We start from the raw sequence: 19,444 nt of genomic DNA on the forward strand, positions 1-19,444 counted from the left end.
GAGGATACCTGAGTTGATCTGAAGCCTCCGCCATAGTTCCTCTGCTCCGTCAGCCACCGAGCCACTTTGCTGGCCCTTGGATCATCTTTCCGCTTCACCAAGTAGAGGAGGGCATAGGCTGTGGCTTCCACTGTGATGGCTGAAGCAGCTGGGACTCGGCGGGAGTTTATTTCTCCTTGCAAGCGGTCCTTCTCTTCCACTGCCCAGAACATTATGGTTTTGTCTGAAGGAGGCACCAATGGCAAGGGAAAAATGGCAAGAGGTAAGTATATATATACACACACATATGTGTGTGTGTGTGTGTGTGTGTGTGTGTGTGCGTGCGCACGCACATATATATATATGAGCCCCACCCCCCCGGATGGCGCAGCAGATTAAATCTCTGAGCTGCTGAACTTGCTGATTGAAAGGTTGGTGGTTCAAATCCAGGGAGTGGGGTGAGCTTCTGCTGCTAGCCCCAGCTTCTGCCAACACAGCAGTTCAAAAACATGCAAATGTGAGTAGATCAATAGGTACTGCTCAGGTGAGAAGGTAACAGTGCTCCATGCAGTCATGCCAGCCACATTACCTTGTAGGTGTCTGCAGACAACACTGGCTCTTCGGCTTAGAAATGGAGATGAGCACCAACCCCCAAAGTTGGACACGACTACGCTTAATGTCAGGGGGAAAACCTTTACCTTTACTATACACACACACACACAATATTCCACTCCTCTGGGGCTGGCAGACTACTCAGTGCAATAACTATGAAAATCAATAAAACAATAAAGTAAACAGTTCAAAACAGAAGCAATATACAGTAATAAAAATAGACAGATGCTGCAGATTAAACATGAGGTAAAATACATAAAGCCACTGTCTATCTATCTATCAGCTGTAGTTGTATCCAATTGAGATCTGGACCACAGGAATAGAGGAGTTGGAATTACCCTTTTTCTGTAAACCTGAGAAGGAGAGATCATGGGGGGGGGGGGGTGTCACATGGTGGGAGACACAGAATCAGTGGCTTTCCTGATATTCCCAGGCTACAACTCCCTTCATTATCAGCCACTGGATTCAGTGGCTGATGAGACGTAAAATATGACAATACGTGGAGTGTCATAGTTTCCCATATCCACATCAGACACAATCCTGATGTTCACATTGCCTCAAAGTGGTAGGGGATACCCTTAGGAAAAACTGGGAGCCCTTCAAAAGGTTTTTAGAAGGAAAGACTATTTCAACGTGGGGGTTTCAAATTTGACTATTATAAATTTTAATTTTCACCACTCATTTAACTTCCTTCTGTAAAAAAAAAGAAGTCATTATGAAGAAAAAAAGAACTAGAGTTCACAATTGCTGGTGGCTTGTGAACAGGTTGTGAAACAGTGAAAATAAGCAGATAATTCAGGTGTATTTCAAGGGATTCTGGACCTTGTGCTAAATAGAAAACTAACTGAGCATATTTATGGAGAAATTGTTATATTCCTGGGAATATCTGAATAAGCATGGAGATCTCTGGGTTATCTTACTGGAGTGCTTTACTGGAAAAGCAGAGAGCTAGACTGTTTAATGGATGACCTCTGGAACAATAGATAGTATAATTAGAACAGGATGGACTCAACACTGGTATTTTCATTAAGACATCCTAGTCTATATATTTGTAGAAATGCTCTGACTCACTGCCTGCATATTATAATTTAGTATGCTTTATTTTATTTAATAAAAGAACATTCCTAAAATAAAAAGTGATACAACAGACCATAGGATAATTCTGCCTGAAATGCAGGCATTTATATTCTACCATCTAAGGAAATACATTAAAAAGTATTCTTAATGTACTAAAAAGCAAAAATATACTATTCTAGGAGTAAGAACATGATTTATTACTAGCCTTAATGAAATATAGACTTATCATAAATGCACATTATATTGTTCTTCTATATCTCTCTGTTAACCAAATGATGACATACTTCTTGGAAATCCTGACTATTAGTATTACTACTACTACTACTACTACTACTATTATTATTTTATTTTCCAACTGTCGTACTGGATCAACAATGATTGTTTAGTTTAAATTTAACAGTTTTTGGCAGTTCTTTGTTAGAGCATTACCAATGTCAGCTGCTTCTAACCTAGCGAAGTGTTTAATGCCAGTGCTAATGCTTTTTGCTTTTGTGTTTTGGTGTGCTTCTTTGCCAAGTACTTTTGCATTTTTATATCGCCATTTGTTCAGATTTATTTATTTTTCTTTTTTATATAAATATGGACACTTTAGCTTTAAAAAAAGTGGTAGGAGATACTCTAGAGTTTGAATAGAGTCCTTCATCATTTTCTAATACGAGGCTAAACTAGAATAATGTCATTGGGACAATCAGGACATAGGGTGAGTCTGAGTTATAATGTCTGTGTAGATGAGTCCTACATCACATGCACCTCATTGTACCATACAGGCAATTCTACCTTCAATTCCTCAAGTAGGAAATGGGCATATGAAACCCTGAGCTTGTACCAGTAGCTCAACAAGATTTGTAACCCCTGAAGCAGACATTGTAAATAGTGTTTTAAAAGGATGGCGTACTTTGATCTTCAGTAGCACGTTCCATCAAGAGGACACCCGCAGTAGTAATGGCCGACTGGTCATCAGAAGCAAGCGCAAGGGCATAGCTGGCGATGGCAACAGGGTAAGGGCCCAGCGATTGATCGTTCAGCGAGGTGGCAAGGTAGGAGGTGGCTTGAGCCAGGCTTAAGTTCTGAAAGAGAAGGAGATGGAACAAGAGCTGGTTATCGGGAGACCCAAACTCATGTCTTTTTCTACCTTGCCAATGAGGTTACTGCTATCTTTCTAACTATACTAAAACCATGCAAGGGCAGGGACAATTTTTCTCCCAGGCCACATGGTGTACCTCACTTTCAGTGATCCTCTTCTGCTTTCTGCCTATTTTTTTCTGATAGGTGGATAGGGTTTTGGATAGTCATGGGAATGAAATAAAGAAAACAGACATATTTTATCAATTCTCAGTAAACTTCATTAACATGGAAAAATTACATTAGGTCTAAGGTTTTTGGAAGTATCCTGTAGTGTTTGGGGAGCCATGCAAAGAAACTAGCATAGTGGTTTGATTGCTGGATGACAGATGGCTATGGAATAAGGAATACTAGTTTGATTTAAGACAGGGATTTGTCAGCGAACGCCTAACAGAGATTGTGTTGTCTGTCCAGAGGTGGAGAATGTACAGCATATTGCACTCACTTTTTACTTTCAAGTTCTAGACCAGTAGTTCCTGTGGGGATTTGTAAAAGGTGCCATGATGTAATGGGTTGACTGGAAAGATATGTGTCAGCAGCTGATTGGCTAAGCGTGCCAGGAGCCAACATTCTGATTGGCTACTGTCTCTGGCTTGCTGCTGAGAGAAACAGTTTGAGCAGGCACTTTTACCTCAGAGAGCAAAGAGGTAACAGCTAGGGAATTAATGGCTGCTGATTCTCTGAAACCTGATCATTTTGAGGTAATGAGGCATATTTAAAGCCTGTTTTAAAAGAACTGTTTATTCCCTCTGTTCACTGTAAGAAGCTAGAGAGACTACTGTATATATTGTTGCTCTGTTTAAGCTATTGAACTGAAGTAAAGTTACTGTTACTTATTTCACAAACCTGAGTGGCACGTTATTACACTGGAGGGTAAACTTTGGTTCAGAAGCCGTGGTAAAGCTTCTGTTTATTAACATCTACAACATCCAACAGTTCCCAAACTTTGAAGCTGTTTCTTTTTTAATGGAAGAAGCACCTCTTTACAAAACTCTAGATCTTCTAGCACAACTCTATGGACAACATCTAGAAGAGGGCTGCTTTAACATCTCTAGTATGTTTCCCAATACTAACTACAATTTGTTCTAACTTGCATTTTTTTAAAAAGAAAAAAAATAGATCTTCTCAACATGCTGTGTTCCATTTCTAATACAACTAGCCCTCAACATTTCCTGGGGCTAGGAGCACAACCCCCCAACGAAGAGTGCTAAATCTCTGACAGAAGTTGGCCATAAGGATGAACTGGAAAACCTAAGGTTTCCTAGAGAGATCACATTAATCAAGTCTGCGAATAATCAAATCTGCAGAAGTTAAATCCACAAATTTGCACAAATATATAATGTTTACTCCTGGAAGTCTATGTGTTGAATGCCAGTGGGCTGCTCATTTCCCAGACTCTTCATACTTACCACTTGGTTCAGCTGGGTTTTCAGGGCTGCATCAAGCATGGGTTTCCCTTCATACACAGCCAAGGCCTGCTTAAGTGCAATGGCAACGAATGCAGTAAGGGAAATTCCCCCGTGAAGTCCGCCAACACCTCCCTGAGAGAAAAACAAGAACGTTCAGGGCAAGGAGTTGGAAATTAAGATGAACTTGGGTGTTCTGTTCCAATGGATTTAGTGAAAATAAAAGCTGAGGGTTTTGCATATCCTCTAATGTTTTTACTGATGAAATCTGGAACATATGAAAGTCAAGACAGCAAAAAGGAGTAAGAGGATAAGCTCCAGAAATTTGCCTTTGTCTCAGTCTACAGCAGTGGTTCTCAACCTGTGCATCCTCAGATGTTTTGGCCTACAACTCCCGTAAATCCCAGTCAGTTTACCAGCTGGGAGTTGAAGGCCAAAACATCTGGGGATGCACAGGTTGAGAACCTCTGTTCTACAGGGAAGGACGTAATTCACCACCTTCCTTTCCTTTCCCCCAATAGTTAAGTGAGTACAAACTACTTTTTCCATTTGCACTAATGGGAATAAGCCTGAGACAAAGCAGAGGAGTGGAAGAGAGAGAAACTAAGACATTTTAAATGCCATGAAAAAGTGGAATGACGGAGAATTAATTCAGAGAGTCTATGCCAAATAGAGACAGTCAGAGGATGTGGCATCCCTACGCACAGATTTGAAATGCAATCATCTCCCCACATTTACCAGGGATAGGGGCACAGGACCCCTGCAAAAGTGAAAAAACTGAGAATAAAATACTATTGTTTTATATGAGAGAATACACTTCTAGGAATCCCTAGGTCCTCCAGCAAAACACTGAATCACGCTGAAGGACCTACAAATACTTAGAGAAGCATTCTTTCTAGAAATCTCTAGGTCTTCCAGTACATCTCTAGAGTCAGTTTCTATCATGCTGGAAGTCTTAGAGATTCATTGAGAGAATTTATTAATTGAACTCATGAATCAAATCCACAAAAGTAAAACCCATATAGGTGGGGGGCAGACTACAGCATCATTTGTAATTTGTGATTTTAAAGATATACTGAGTGGAAATGCGAATAATAGTCATGAATATATATACATTTTAATGTTTGTTTTCAAATAGAAAATGGCATAATTTTAAATGCATCTTACATGCAAATATAATGTATATAGATAGGCCAATGTATCAGATAGCTATTACCAGCTATTGGTGTTTATTTTTTCCATTTTTTTCATTTTGAATTGCAAATATTATTGTGTTATCGAGGGCTTTCATGACTGGGATCACAGGGTTGTTGTGTGTTTTCCGGGCTGTATGGCCATGTTTCAGAAGTATTCTCTCCTGACGTTTCACCCACATCTATGGCAGGCATCCTCTGAGGATGTCTGCTATAGATGTGGGCGAAACGTCAGGAGAGAATACTTCTGGAACATGGCCAGTCAACCTGAAAAACACTCAACAACCCTGCAAATATTATTATTTGCCAATAGAGTAAGCACAGTCCCTATGGCCATATGACCCTGACAGAGCTTGGGATATTTAAACACATCTTAGAAGACATATCTCATAAACTGATAAGAACAAAAATTGCTTGGGAACTGTCTTTGAAAAGTTTAAAATACTGTCTTCAGCAGGATGCTGATTCAGATCTGCTCAAATGAGGGAAAATATCCTTAAAATGTAACACAGATGGCATTTAAGCCCAATAAAAATAAGCATTTTTTTTTAAAAAAAAAACTTCCAAAGCAATACAGTAGAGTCTCGCTTATCCAACATAAACGGGCCGGCAGAACGTTGGATAAGTGAATATGTTGGATAATAAGGAGAGATTAAGGAAAACCCTATTAAACATCAAATTAGGTTATGATTTTACAAATTAAGCACCAAAACACCATGTTATACAACAAATTTGACAGAAAAAGTAGTTCAATACACAGTAATGCTATGTAGTAATTACTGTATTTACGAATTTAGCACCAAAATATCATGATGTATTGAAAACATTGACTACAAAAATGCGTTGGATAATCCAGAACGTTGGATAAGCGAGTGTTGGATAAGTGAAACTCTACTGTACTTGAGAGGTTGTAAGGTGAAAAATACACTGTTACATATTGCCCACAAAAATTCTAGAAATCAGTAACTCTGATTTGTTGTATTTAATATTCAGATTATACATATTCATACGTAAGGGACTTCACTAAGGAAAAAGGAAATAATAATGAGATTCTTTGTACTTTGGGACTTCATTGGTGAAATTTCGTTTGCATATAATTATAAGTGATTTCTCTGTGCAGACATGTTTTCAGGAAAAAAAATTCCATAACAACAATTATGTTTACAGAAATCCAAAATACGTTCCAAAATACACTTGTTTCTGGTAATAGAAAATATGTTTTCGGTGCAGATATTAGTATATATATGGCTTTAGATTGATGAATATGATTATCTGATTATCTGGCTTTAGATCTATGTACAATAGTCATCTAATGCTTACATATATTGTTTTAATGTTGTGTTAAATTGTTGCTTAATTGCTTTAAAATGTTGTTGTTGTTCAGGCATGAAATAATGCTACCCATGTAAGCCGCCCGAGTCCCCTTTGAGGTGAGAAGGGCGGGATATATATGTCGTTAATAAATAAATATTTGAGCTGCATGAATCTGCACAAATTGTATAAATTTATGTAAATTGTGTAAATGCTGTGCAGAAAACATGCTTTTGGAGGGACCAGCCATTTGCATAAAAAAGCACTGTTTTGATAAAGGAAAACATTTATTTTGTGTGAAATAGCATTTTTATGTCCTCAAAACATTTTCTGCACACAAAAAACACGTGCATTTTTGCATAGACAAATTCCCGCCTATGAAATTCAGAAATACAAAGGAAGCTTATCATTTTCTTATGTAGCAGGGAGAAAATCCTGAGTCCCTTCGTGTGAGAAGGGTGGGATATAAATGCTGGAGAAAATCTCTGCAATGATTTATTCTTGAGTCCAAACAAAATGAGACAAGATTTGTATTCTTTGCATTAACTATGTAATGAAACTTTTAAAAAACTACTTTTTTTGGTTTAAAAAATAACTTCTATAGTTAAATGTCAATCTTACAACTTATCCAGACAGGAAAAATGCCGGTAGGCTGTTAGGAATTGTGGGAGTTGAAGTCCAAAATACCTGGAGGACCGAAATTTGCCCATGCATGTTTTATAGTAATTCTGAGCTTAGATTTTATGGTGGTCCTTGATATCTGCTGGGGTTTGATTTCAAAGGCACCTTGTGAATAATGAAATCCATGGATGCTCAAGTCCCATTCTATAGAATGGTGTAGTAAAGAGGCATCCTTTATATAAAATGATAAACACCGTGTAACACGTTGCTTTTTAAAAGTAGCTTTCTAAGCTGTTCATATTGATGCAAAGTAACAAATGAAGACAGACAGTGTTTGGGCTATAAGAGCTCACCTGCATCTCTCGGTGATAGACAGGATGGGGATCTTGGAAGGAGCCGTCGGACTTTTGTTTTCCCAGGAGCCATTGCACCGACTCAAGGAGCTTCACTTCATCCACACCCTGGTAGTCACGGCTCAGTGATAAAACCTTGACCACAAAGGCTGTCAGCCTAAAATGAGCAAGAAAGGAAGGGATGAGGGATGGATCAGGGATGGTTATGGTATTTAGACATTGTCAGAACTCTCCATTTGCCCTAAAAATTATATGTGTCACATTCAAGGCCCTCACATGTGTCAAATCTGCCCCTCCATGTCATTGTATGTGTCCCTCCACCAGATGCTGGACTACAACTCCTGTATTCCTCATCATTAGACATCATGACCAGAGCTGATGGGAGTTGTGATAAGGTATTTCTGTGGCTCCCAAAAGGATTCATTTTCCAGTGCTGGCTCTTACCATGTACCGCTGGGATCGTCCGGCCAAGCTCCATACGAGCCATCCTTCTTCCGGAAGATGAACATTCGCTCATAGCCTATGATGCAATATAAATATTTAAATATTGGAGAGAAACTCTCCCAGTGCAATTGTGATTTTTTTGCACTTGTCTGCAAACTTTCTATATCAATACTGTTGGTTGCATGGAGCGAAATACATGCTATAGCCAAAGCATAAATGCATCTCAGCTGATCAAATTGTGGGTGTCTTCACCATGGATATGCATTCAAGAAGAAATAAAAATTGTACACAACTTAATTTTATTGCATTAGTAATTCATTTCTTCCACATACTGTAACAAGCACACTACAACGAATACTTGTAAAGACTTTTCCATCTCAAAATTTGCTGTGATGTGAAAATTTAAAAGCAAGAGGAAAGATTCAAAGTGACAGACAAGTAATTTAAAAACAAAACAAAACACTTTTTGCATCTGGTTGTTAAAACACCTTAAAAGATATGCAAGGACTGCTGGACAAGAATCCCTATTCCAGAGATGGGTGTTGAACAGGATTTGTAATGATTTATTATTATTATTTACTTCATTTATATCCCGCCCTTCTCATCCTGAAGGGGACTCAGGATGGCTCGCAACAGACACAATTTGGTGCCAAACATACATAATATAGAAAAACAACTATTACTTTAAAATCACATAATTAAAACATATCAATCTTAAAACCATTATTTAAAAATCACACAACCCAAGGCAAATCTCTGGAGCCATTCCAGTTGTCATTTGCATTGTTCATTATTGCATTGAGAAATCATTATTGCACTAGAAGTCACAGGCACGGGCCCTACAGACCTGTCAGCAATTCGCTTAATTTGGTAAGGTTACCTAAGATACAACATTAGATAATATGGGTCATAGTTAATTGGGACATTATGACACACGGTAACATGCAAGGTACTATCTTGCAGTGTTCCTGTGTTACAGAATAATAGCAACGTACCAACCCCCAGAGTCGGTCTTGACTGGACTTAACGTCAGGGGAAACCTTTACCTTTACTACTATCATTGTGATGGGCAACATTTCACAGCACTTAGCTGTATGAAGCTGTATTTCCAGGTGGGTAGTGTTACTTTTCTTTTTCTTTTTAAGACCTTAAAACTATTTTCTAAATTTCTCATTGCACTAGGTATATCCCAGCACATTGGTGGCAGACTAGCAACAAAACTGTGCAATACTGTGTCTGTTTGCCCCCTCCTTGCAATAAAGTCCATAGTTAAAAGTGTCTGCCAGTTCAGGGCCTGGGGGAGAATTGGAGACTACAATTCACAGACTTGTCCACCTTCAAGTAGTAGTTCAAAGAATACTGTTTCTCAAAATCTGCCACAATCCTTTTCTCAGAATTAAAACTATTCGAGGCTGCTTGCTTTTATATACAACAATGGATCTCTTTTTTATGCACATCTTAGTGTATAGGATCCTTACCTATGCGGAGGTTTTCCAGTGCCTTTTCCTTGCTGTCTGCTTTCAGGTGCAGCCATTGCTCCGTCTTGTCCAGGTAGTGCATTGCATAGACTCCAGGGGCTAACAAGACCATTGTTTGTTCTCCACATCCTCGTGGAACTCGCAGCAGAGACGTCAGGCCTTCTGGGGTCAGAGAACTTTGCAAGGTGTCAGTTGGCACCGATCCTGGGAGGAAATGAAAGAATGGATCGGTGTGCAGCACAGAGCTGGAGACGGGGCAAATTAGGAGCACAATTCTAGGTGAGGAAAGAGAACAATTCTTTCCCCCGAAATAAATTTTAATAATTGCATTCTAGCACTACAGTAACTTAAAACTTTAGTTGAAACAGTGGTTAGGGAAAGAAAAAGGGAAACATGGAATGCAAACTCAGCAAATAGAAGAGTTCTCGATGTGAGCAACTGTCAATGCCTCACCATTAAAATGCTAGAAATTTGGACACAGAAGGAAAATATTATTAGGAAGCAGAATTCTTATTGAATCAAAGGCTTCCTTCCCTCTGTCTGTGCCCTGGGCACCATTTTGGCTGAGGGAGTTGCTAGGACATCAAGGGAGCAGTGCCTAAAGGCAGCAGGGCCTACCTTTCTGACTGGCAGTTAGGGGGGAAAAGGCTCTTCCTCATCCTCTGTAATTTGGACTATTTTTCTAGGTTTTCATTATTGAAAGACATAGATTGGATGACCTTGTCTTCTGTGGCCAAATTTGGTGTGATCTGATCCAGTGGTTTTGTTGTTTAGTCCATGGGGAAAGCGCACATTACATTTTATATATATAGATAGATAGATAGATAGATAGATAGATAGATAGATAGATAGAGAGAGAGAGAGAGAGAGAGAGATTACAGTTATCACCCCACATTTGCTCGGATTAGGGGCACAGTACCCTCATGAAAGTGAAAAACGGTGAATAAAGAAATTGCTAATTTTTTATCTGAGAGAACACTTCTCTGGAAATTTCTAGGTCTTTCAGCATGATTCTATGGTTTACTTCCACTGGAAGCTGACCATTAAAACACATTTGAGAACCCAGAGATTCCTAGAGAGATGTTCTCTCTAGAAACCTCCATTTCCTCCAATATGACCACAGAAAGTGGATCTAGATATTCCTAGAGAGAACATTTTAATCAATTTCATGATGAATAAATCTACAAAAATCAAACATACAAATGTGGAAGAATAATGGTGATTTCAAGCTCAAGCTGTTGATTCCTGGTTCTGTGGGATTTTTTTATCAATTTCAAAACATTTATACTGTACATGAGTACCGTATTTTATCACATAATAGTCACACCCACTTTTTTGTGGTTTTGGTATTTGGGGTCCTGGTTTTGGGAGGCCTCCTAGCTCTTGCTTGCCTGAAAACAGGATCTCACTTGGCTGCTAGCCAGGAGAGGCCCCATAGGCCTCCCTCTGTCAACTCCAGCTCCCCATGTGGGGACATGAGAGGATGGTAAAACATCTGGGCGTCTCCTGGGCAACCTTCTTGCAGATGGCTAATTCTCTCACACTAGAAGCAACTTGCAGTTTCTGAAGTCGCTCCTGACCTGAACCCCCCCCCCCCCCCCGCCTTTTAAAGGGAAAAGAGGGGAGTGCAACTATCATGCAATGAGATATGGTATATATGTTAACTGAATGAACTTGTGGTGGTTCCTCAGTTTTGGTTGCGTCTATCTCACAAGGTCATTGTGATCATAAAATGGGGAGGAAAAATACTATGAACTCAGTGGGTGAAAATGGAGATATAAATGCAACTGATAAATTCAAACCTGTATTCTCCTGAAAGCCAAATGCCAAGTGAAAATGATTAGAATGGGGCTATCTGAAACATACTGTAACCTCTACCAGAAACAGTCCTTGAGAGATAGAACCTCAAAAGTTTAGGCAAGGTTACAATTCAAGTCTCAGGTTCTCAAACCCCACCTGTCAAGAGAACACTCATCTTGAAGTCTCCATCAGGAATGGCATTGGAGGGCATGTCGCCTGAAATCTCCACAGATTCGGAGCGTCTGTCTGTACCAAGCAGAGAAAAAGACTGTGAATGCTTTGCTTCTTGTTACTCCAAAGAACCCCCAGCAAATCCTTCCAAAGAACTTAAGAACTATGAATTAAAACAAAACCTATTGAGCACCTATCCAGACTTGTAAACTTCATGCTCTGGTTCAGATAAACAAAATGCTGTACAGGAAACATTTGAAAGACTGGGCTACTATGTGTGTGATATAGTGGACAACTGGTATCCGATGAGATTTGGACCTTCTATAGTTTCTCAGATCTGTAGATTATACATAGACATATTAAAATAGTCTCCAATAAATAAAATGGTAAAATCAAGGTTTGCATTTTTGAGATTTTCTCCCAAACCGTTGATGGTTGAATTCATGGTTGAAGAATCAATAAATATGGAGGGACAACTGAACATTCAAACATTAAAGGCTTGCACTATATCCCCCACCATTTGGAATTCTCTTAATTTTTGCTTACTCCCTATTTTTCATTATTTTCACTTCTACCTTCATTTTCTCCTACCTTGGTTGTCCAGGGCAATGGTATATTCTTCCAGTTGGACAGCTCCCTCTCTCTGTGAATGGACAAGAAATATTTTTTATTTATTTACAATATTTATATTCTGCCTTTCTCACCCCGAAGGGGATTCAGGGAGGATCACAATGCACATATACAGTAGAGTCTCACTTATCCAACACTCGCTTATCCAACATTCTGGATTATCCAACGCATTTTTGTAGTCAATGTTTTCAATACATCGTGATATTTTGGTGCTAAATTCGTAAATACAGTAATTACTACATAGCATCACTGCGTATTGAACTACTTTTTCTGTCGAATTGGTTGTATAACATGATGTTTTAATTTGTAAAATCATAACCTAATTTGATGTTTAATTTTATGTATTAAAACTATTTGATGTATAGTTTTAACTGTTTTATGTGTTGTTTCATATTGGTTTGTATGGGCATCTAATTGTTGCCACTGTTGTAAGCCGCCCTGAGTCCCTTCGGGTGAGAAGGGGGGGATATAAATGTGAGAAATAAATAAATAATAAATGTTTAATAGGCTTTTCCTTAATCCCTCCTTATTATCCAACATATTCGCTTATCCAACGTTCTGCCGGCCCGTTTATGTTGGATAAGTGACTCTACTGTACATGGCAAACATTCAATGCCATTAGACATAAGAGGAGCCCCCCCGGTGGCATAGTGGATTAAAGCCTTGTGACTTGAAGGTTGGGTTGCTGATCTGAAAGCTGCCAGGTTTGAATCCCACCCGGGGAGAGTGCAGATGAGCTCCCTCTAAATTTATTTACACATTCATTCCAATGCTGTGGCGCAGGCTGGAGAGCAGCCAGTTGCAACCAGCTGCAATGAATCACTCTGACCAGGAGGTCATGAGCTCGAGGCCCGTTCGGAGCCTATGTTTGTCTTGTCTTTGTTCTATGTTAAAGGCATTGAATGTTTGCCTATATGTGTTATGTGATCCGCCCTGAGTCCCCTTCGGGATGAGAAGGGCGGAATATAAATGCTGTAAATAAATAAATAATAAATAAATTAGCTCAGAGTGGTAGATATGACCCTTTTCCTTCCACTTTATCTTCACAACAATCCACTGAGAGAAAATGCTTAGTTTCAAGTCATGCAATAAGTTTCAATATTGATTGAAGTTCCCACTCAGGTGACATACCAGCCACTATATTGCGCTTAAGGGAAGGGCTGCTGGGGAAAAGACTCTTACCTCAACCCGTAGTTTCTTGGAAACTTTGTCTCCTGCTCCAAAGCCACCGAGGGCGACCACAGTGATGGGGATATCGCTCGCTCCCATGGGCACCAAGACGAAGGGCACGGGGACGGCCGAGTTCCCAGGAACCACCACTCGCTGCTTCCGCTCGGGGCCCACCGTGGCTGGAGAGCAGATGCCCTCGGCCGGCTCCAGATAAACCAAGGCCTAAACAGAGGGAGAAAAGCAGGGAGAAAGAAAGGGAGCAGTAAGACTAGATCAGGCATGGGCAAACTTTGGCCCTCCAGGTGTTTTGGACTTCAACTCCTACAATTCCTACCTGCCTCAGGCCCTTTCTTCCCCCCCCCCCCAGCCACTTAAGCTAAGCGTAGATAAAGTAAATAAAGAACAACACTCAGAAAACAGAGGAATTCCAGACAGGAAACAACCATGGCCAGGTAACACCTTCCAACAAAGGATTCCCCAAGGCAGGAAGCAGCCAGCCTTTGAAGCTGCAAGGCCATTAAAGGCTAATCAAGGTTGCCAATTGCAACATTTACACCTGTCTCAAACAGACAAAAGTTCTTTTTCCCACCCTGGACATTCACAGATATATATATTGCTCGTACATATAATCATTCCAATTACTTAACGTCCATTTCCATTTGTCTCTCCATCCTCTAAAAATCACCACGTGTGCTGCTCATATTGTTACAGGAAATAATTCCTGGCAGTTGATTTTTATAATCAGGTAATCCAACACTCTCCACAGTAGCAAATTATTATTGATTTGAATTTTTATCTATTATCTTCTGAATTTTTCTTTGTATCATTTGCTAGAATTTTTTAAAATTCAGAACACTCCCACCACATATGTGAATAAGTATCTTTTTCTTTATTACAATGCCAACACTTTGAATTTTTCCCTTTTACCATATTGTTCTGAAGTTCTATACCATCTTAATACCATCTTCTTTTTTCTAATTCGTTATATTTTTCTTTTTTTTACTTCATTAATCCTCCTGATTATTCAGATATATAAGCTCCATTTCCCTAGTTTCCAACAGACCTCACAACCTCTGAGGATGCCTGCCATAGATGTGGGTGAAACATCAGGAGAGAATGCTTTTGGAACATGGCCATACCGCTCGGAAAACTCACAGTATCCCAACTAAATTTCAAACATTAAAGTGCCAGTGACATAGAATCATAGAGTTAGAAGAGATCTCACGGACCATCCAATTTAACCCATTCCAAAGAAACAGGAAAATCACATTCAAAGCACCCCCGACAGATGGCCATCCAGCCTCTGCTTAAAAGCCTCCAAAGAAGGAGCCTCCACCACTGTCCGGGGCAGAGAGGTCCACTGCTGAACAGCTCTCAGGTTAGGAAGTTCTTTCTAACGTTCAGGTGGAATCTCTGATCCTGAACAGTGTTCCCTCACTACTTTGCAGTTCACTTTTTGCAGACTTGCTGTTTCATGGTGTTTAATAAACACTAAAATAATATTATAAATCATAAAAACTATGATTTACAGTGGACCTGGAGGGCCAAAGTTGGTCCATGCTTGCTCTTGAAGCAAAGTGCTCTTAAACAGTTTCCCTGAAGATTCAGGCAAGAAAAGGACAGCCAAACGGGATAAACAGTAATGTAGTTTCTACTTACATTGACTTGCTGAGAGTTGTAGTTGTACAGAACTGGGCGAAGCTCTATCTGCTCAAACCGTTTCACCGAGTACGGAAGCCTTAGAGAGATGTGGAAATTCTGGAAGACTCTAATCTGAAGGGGTTCTGAGATACAGATTCCTGAGAGTTTGAGAACAAAACAATAATTAGTGCAAGGGGACGGGAGAGTGAGAATATCGGGACAGTTAGCAAGAGCTCTCTCACATGCTTTAGTGCTTTAATAATAACAACTAATAAGAACATTCAAATGAAAAAAATATATTAGTAAAATACGGAAATCGATACAACAATAAAAAAGCAACACAACGAGTGAGTGCATCTACACTGTAGGACTAATGCAGTTTGATACACTTTGCTTTGGAATATTAGAGTTTGTAGTTTGGCAAGGCTCCAGTACTCTTGGTAGTGAAGGTAAAAAGCCTGGTAGAACTATAACTCCCAGGCATTTAAAGTGGGATCAATCTGCATTGGTTCTAGGGTGTAGCTGCAGTCCTTGAAGCAAAACTTTCTGATGGAAATACAGTAGAGTCTCACTTATCCAACATTCGCTTATCCAATGTTTTGGATTATCCAACACAGTTTGCCTCCCGCCCGGATCCACAGCTCTTTCTCTAGGCAGCAAGGACTGAATGTTTTATGGATTTAATTTTCGACAATGTTGTTACTGTAAATTCATTTTATGCAATTCTACCTTTATTTGTAGTCAATTTGTTAGTAGTCAATGTTTTTATAGTCAATGTTTTCAATACATTGTGATGTTTTGGTGCTAGATTAGTAAATACAGTAATTACTACATAATGTTACCGTCTACTGAACTGCTTTTTCTGTTGATTTGTTGTAAAACATGGTGCTTAATTTGTAAAATCATAACGTAATTTGACGTTTAATAGGCTTTTCCTTAATCCCTCCTTATTATCCAATATTTTCACTTATCCAACATTCTGCCAGCCCATTTATGTTGGATAAGCGAGACTCTACTGTACCATTAAAACACACTGTAGAAAGATTTTTAAAACATATACATTGAAAATTCATAGTTAAAAATTGGCTGGATAAGCCTGCTGGATAGGTCTTTGCTTGCAGATGGTAAAGGACATAGGCGTACCACACACACACACACACACACATATACAATGCAACAATCATCTTCCACAAATGTGGTGAATATCATCTCTGGTGCCAAGCAGAAAACATAACAAAGGTTGGAGAACCTTTTTCCCCTGGCAATGTATGGATCCCAATTCCCATTAAGGACATTACCTCGGTGCATGGTAATGTTTATTATTGTATATTGGTTTTTATGATGTTTTAAATGTTTTTAGTTTTTAATGCCTATTGTATTGTTGATGTGATGGCATTTGTGTTGCCAACTTGTAAGCCTCCCTGAGTCCCCTGGGGGAGAATGGCGGGGTAGAAACACCAGAAATAAATAAATAAATAAATAAATAAATAAATAAATAATCCCCAGCCCACATGGTCAATTAACAGATATGAATGGGATTGTAGGACACCAGAGGTATTCCACCTAAGAGGTGGTTATCTAGATTAGGATAATTTTAAAAGGGTTCTGCTGATTTGGTTCCTAGACATGGAGAAATATAGCAACTACCTGTTTCTTACCTGTTTCAGAAGACATGCTGACTGCCTGTATCTCCCAGGTAGTGATGGAATCAGGGAGAGTTAATTGTTCCCTGTAGATAGAGAACATTATTATCCAGAGAAGGCAATAAAGAGATTAGATAGAACCACACCAACATTTTTTAAAAAAACAATTGGGAGAGAAAACCAAATGTTGTCTCCATCCACCCCTATTCAAGGGCATGGTAACCAAATTTTAGCTTAAAATGGAGATGCACTGCACAGTTCCATCAGTTCCATACCACTTTAATTGTCAAGGCTTGATTCTAATGAATCCTGGGATTTGTAGACTTGTAAAATAGTACAGTTGGCAATCCACATTTGTGGGTTTAACTTTTGTGGATTTGATTAATAATAATAATTTGATTATTTACTGATTTGATTAATACACTCTCCCCAGATATCTCTAGGTCCTCCAGTGTGACTCTATGGCCCATGTCTAGAGAGTCCTAGCAAAAATCTTCTCTTACTTACCTACTTAGGCGATCCCTCGTAGCTCGAGGACGATTGTCTTCCATCTTGGGGGTGGGTTCTTAGGTGGCTGAAGAGACCGATTCTTGACCCGCATGTTCTCCCACAGTGAAGACATCGGTTTCCAGGTGGATGGCGGTCCCGGTCGGGGTTAGCTTGACGCTCCTTCCTCTTGGCACGTTTCACCCTTAGGCCCTCCGTTCGTGCCTCTTCGAACTCCGCAGCACTGCTGGTCACAGCTGACCTCCAATTAGAGCGCTCAAGGGCCAGGGCTTCCCAGTTCTCAGTGTCTATGCCACAGTTTTTAAGGTTGGCTTTGAGCCCATCTCTAAATCTCTTTTCCTGCCCACCAACATTACATTTCCCATTCTTGATTTCGGAGTAGAGCAACTGCTTTGGGAGACGATGATAGGGCATTCGGACAACGTGGCCAGTCCAGCGGAGTTGATGGCGTAGGAGCATCGCTTCAATGCTGGTGGTCTTTGCTTCTTCCAGCATGCTGACATTTGTCCGCCTGTCTTCCCAAGAGATTTGCAGGATTTTCCTGAGGCAACGCTGATGGAAACGCTCCAGGAGTTTGGTGTGACGTCTGTAGACAGTCCACGTTTCGCAGGCGTAGAGCAGGGTTGGGAGGACAATGGCTTTATAAACAAGCACCTTGGTCTCTCTACGGATGTCCAGGTCATCAAACACTCTCTGCTTCATTCGGAAAAATTCTGCACTCGCAGAGCTCAGGCGGTGTTGTATTTCAATGTTGATGTTGACTTTTGTGGAGAGGTGGCTGCCAAGGTAGCGGAAATGGTCAACGTTTTCTAATGTTACACCATTAAGCTGTATTCCTGGCATTGCAGAGGGATTAGCTGGTGCCTGTTGGAAGAGCACTTTGGTTTTCTCGATGTTCAGTGAGAGGCCGAGCTTCTCGTATGCTTCTGCGAAGGTGTTTAGAGTGGCTTGTAGGTCTTCTTCTGAATGCACACAGACTACGTTGTCATCAGCATATTGGAGTTCTATAACAGATGTTGTGGTGACCTTGGTTTTGGCTTTCAGTCTGCTGAGGTTAAATAGCTTGCCATCTGTCCGATAGATGATTTCCACTCCGGTGGGAAGCTTCCCATCAACAAGGTGAAGTATCATAAGGTGGGGGCAATAACACATCCCTGCTTGACACCTGATTCCACCTTAAATGGGTCACTTTGGGAGCCGTTGCTGTCCAAGACTGTTGCCATCATGTCATCATGGAGGAGCCGCAGGATGTTCACAAATTTGTCAGGGCACCCGATTTTTTGGAGGATGGTCCAGAGAGCGCTGCGATTCACTGTGTCGAATGCCTTTGCAAGGTCAATGAATGCCATGTACAGAGGTTGGTTTTGTTCCCTGCATTTTTCTTGGAGCTGTCGTGCAGTGAAGATCATGTCTACTGTTCCTCTGGAGGGGCGGAAGCCATTCTGGGATTCTGGGAGGGTGTCTTCTGAGACAGGGAGAAGGCGGTTTGCAAGGATTCTTGCAAGGATTTTCCCGGCGGAGGTTAGAAAAGAGATACCACAATAGTTCCCGCAGTCTGTTCTGTCCCCTTTCTTGAAAAGGGTGATGATGGTGGCATCCTTGAAGTCTGCTGGGATTTTCTCGGTCATCCACACCTTTTCAATGAGCTGGTGGAGTTGTTGTATCAGCTCAGGTCCACCCCCTTTGAAGATTTCAGCAGGAATCCCATCAGGTCCGCTGGCTTTGTTGTTTTTTTGTTGGCTGATGGCATTGCTGACTTCTTCCAAACTAGGCAGTGCTGCAAGCTCATCCCTGGTTTGTTGTTGCGGGATTTGTGAGAGGGTCTCTTCGGCCACATTGGAGCTGCGATTCAGCAGGTTCTGGTAGTGCTCTTTCCAACGTAGTGCAATTGATGTTTTGTCCTTCAGAATTTTGGTTCCATCTGATGAGCGTAGAGGCTGTATGCCATGGTTTCTTGGTCCGTAGATGATCTTTGTGGCTTTGAAAAATCCCTGAGCCTCATGGGTATCTGCAAGGTGTTGGATTTCTTCAGCCTTCTTTGTCCACCAGATGTTCTTGAGTTCTCTGGTCCTTCTTTGGACCTCAGCTTTTGCACTGGCATAGATCTTTTTCTTGGCAGCACAGTTGGTGTCTCTCTGCCATGTTTGGAAGGCTTTCCTTGTCATAGACAGAACGCCAGCAAGTAAAACAAAACTCAGTTTATTGAGGTTACAGAACTAAAAACGCCCGTAAGGAACAAAGAACAGGGCAAACACTTGACTTCAGTGTGCTAAATAACCAAAAAGC

At 40.4% G+C, this 19,444-nt stretch overlaps 1 protein-coding gene across 1 annotated transcript in view; it reads right to left on the reverse strand.

Moving 5' to 3' along the window:
* The window catches only part of LOC100554736 (complement C4), a 91,974-nt gene that overhangs the window by 24,359 nt on the left and 48,171 nt on the right, over window positions 1–19,444 (reverse strand). The window contains exons 19-29 of the mRNA XM_003218071.4: window positions 16,667–16,737; window positions 15,027–15,166; window positions 13,380–13,589; window positions 12,159–12,210; window positions 11,553–11,642; window positions 9,597–9,800; window positions 8,119–8,194; window positions 7,675–7,831; window positions 4,200–4,331; window positions 2,564–2,735; window positions 9–223 (exon numbers count right to left, since the gene is read on the reverse strand). Of these exons, the coding sequence (XP_003218119.3) occupies window positions 9–223; window positions 2,564–2,735; window positions 4,200–4,331; window positions 7,675–7,831; window positions 8,119–8,194; window positions 9,597–9,800; window positions 11,553–11,642; window positions 12,159–12,210; window positions 13,380–13,589; window positions 15,027–15,166; window positions 16,667–16,737 (1,519 nt within the window). The remainder of the gene's footprint in view (window positions 1–8; window positions 224–2,563; window positions 2,736–4,199; window positions 4,332–7,674; window positions 7,832–8,118; window positions 8,195–9,596; window positions 9,801–11,552; window positions 11,643–12,158; window positions 12,211–13,379; window positions 13,590–15,026; window positions 15,167–16,666; window positions 16,738–19,444) is intronic.

The sequence above is a fragment of the Anolis carolinensis genome, chromosome 2 (genome assembly GCF_035594765.1).
Source record: "Anolis carolinensis isolate JA03-04 chromosome 2, rAnoCar3.1.pri, whole genome shotgun sequence".
In the NCBI taxonomy this organism is placed as follows: Eukaryota; Metazoa; Chordata; class Lepidosauria; order Squamata; family Dactyloidae; genus Anolis; species Anolis carolinensis.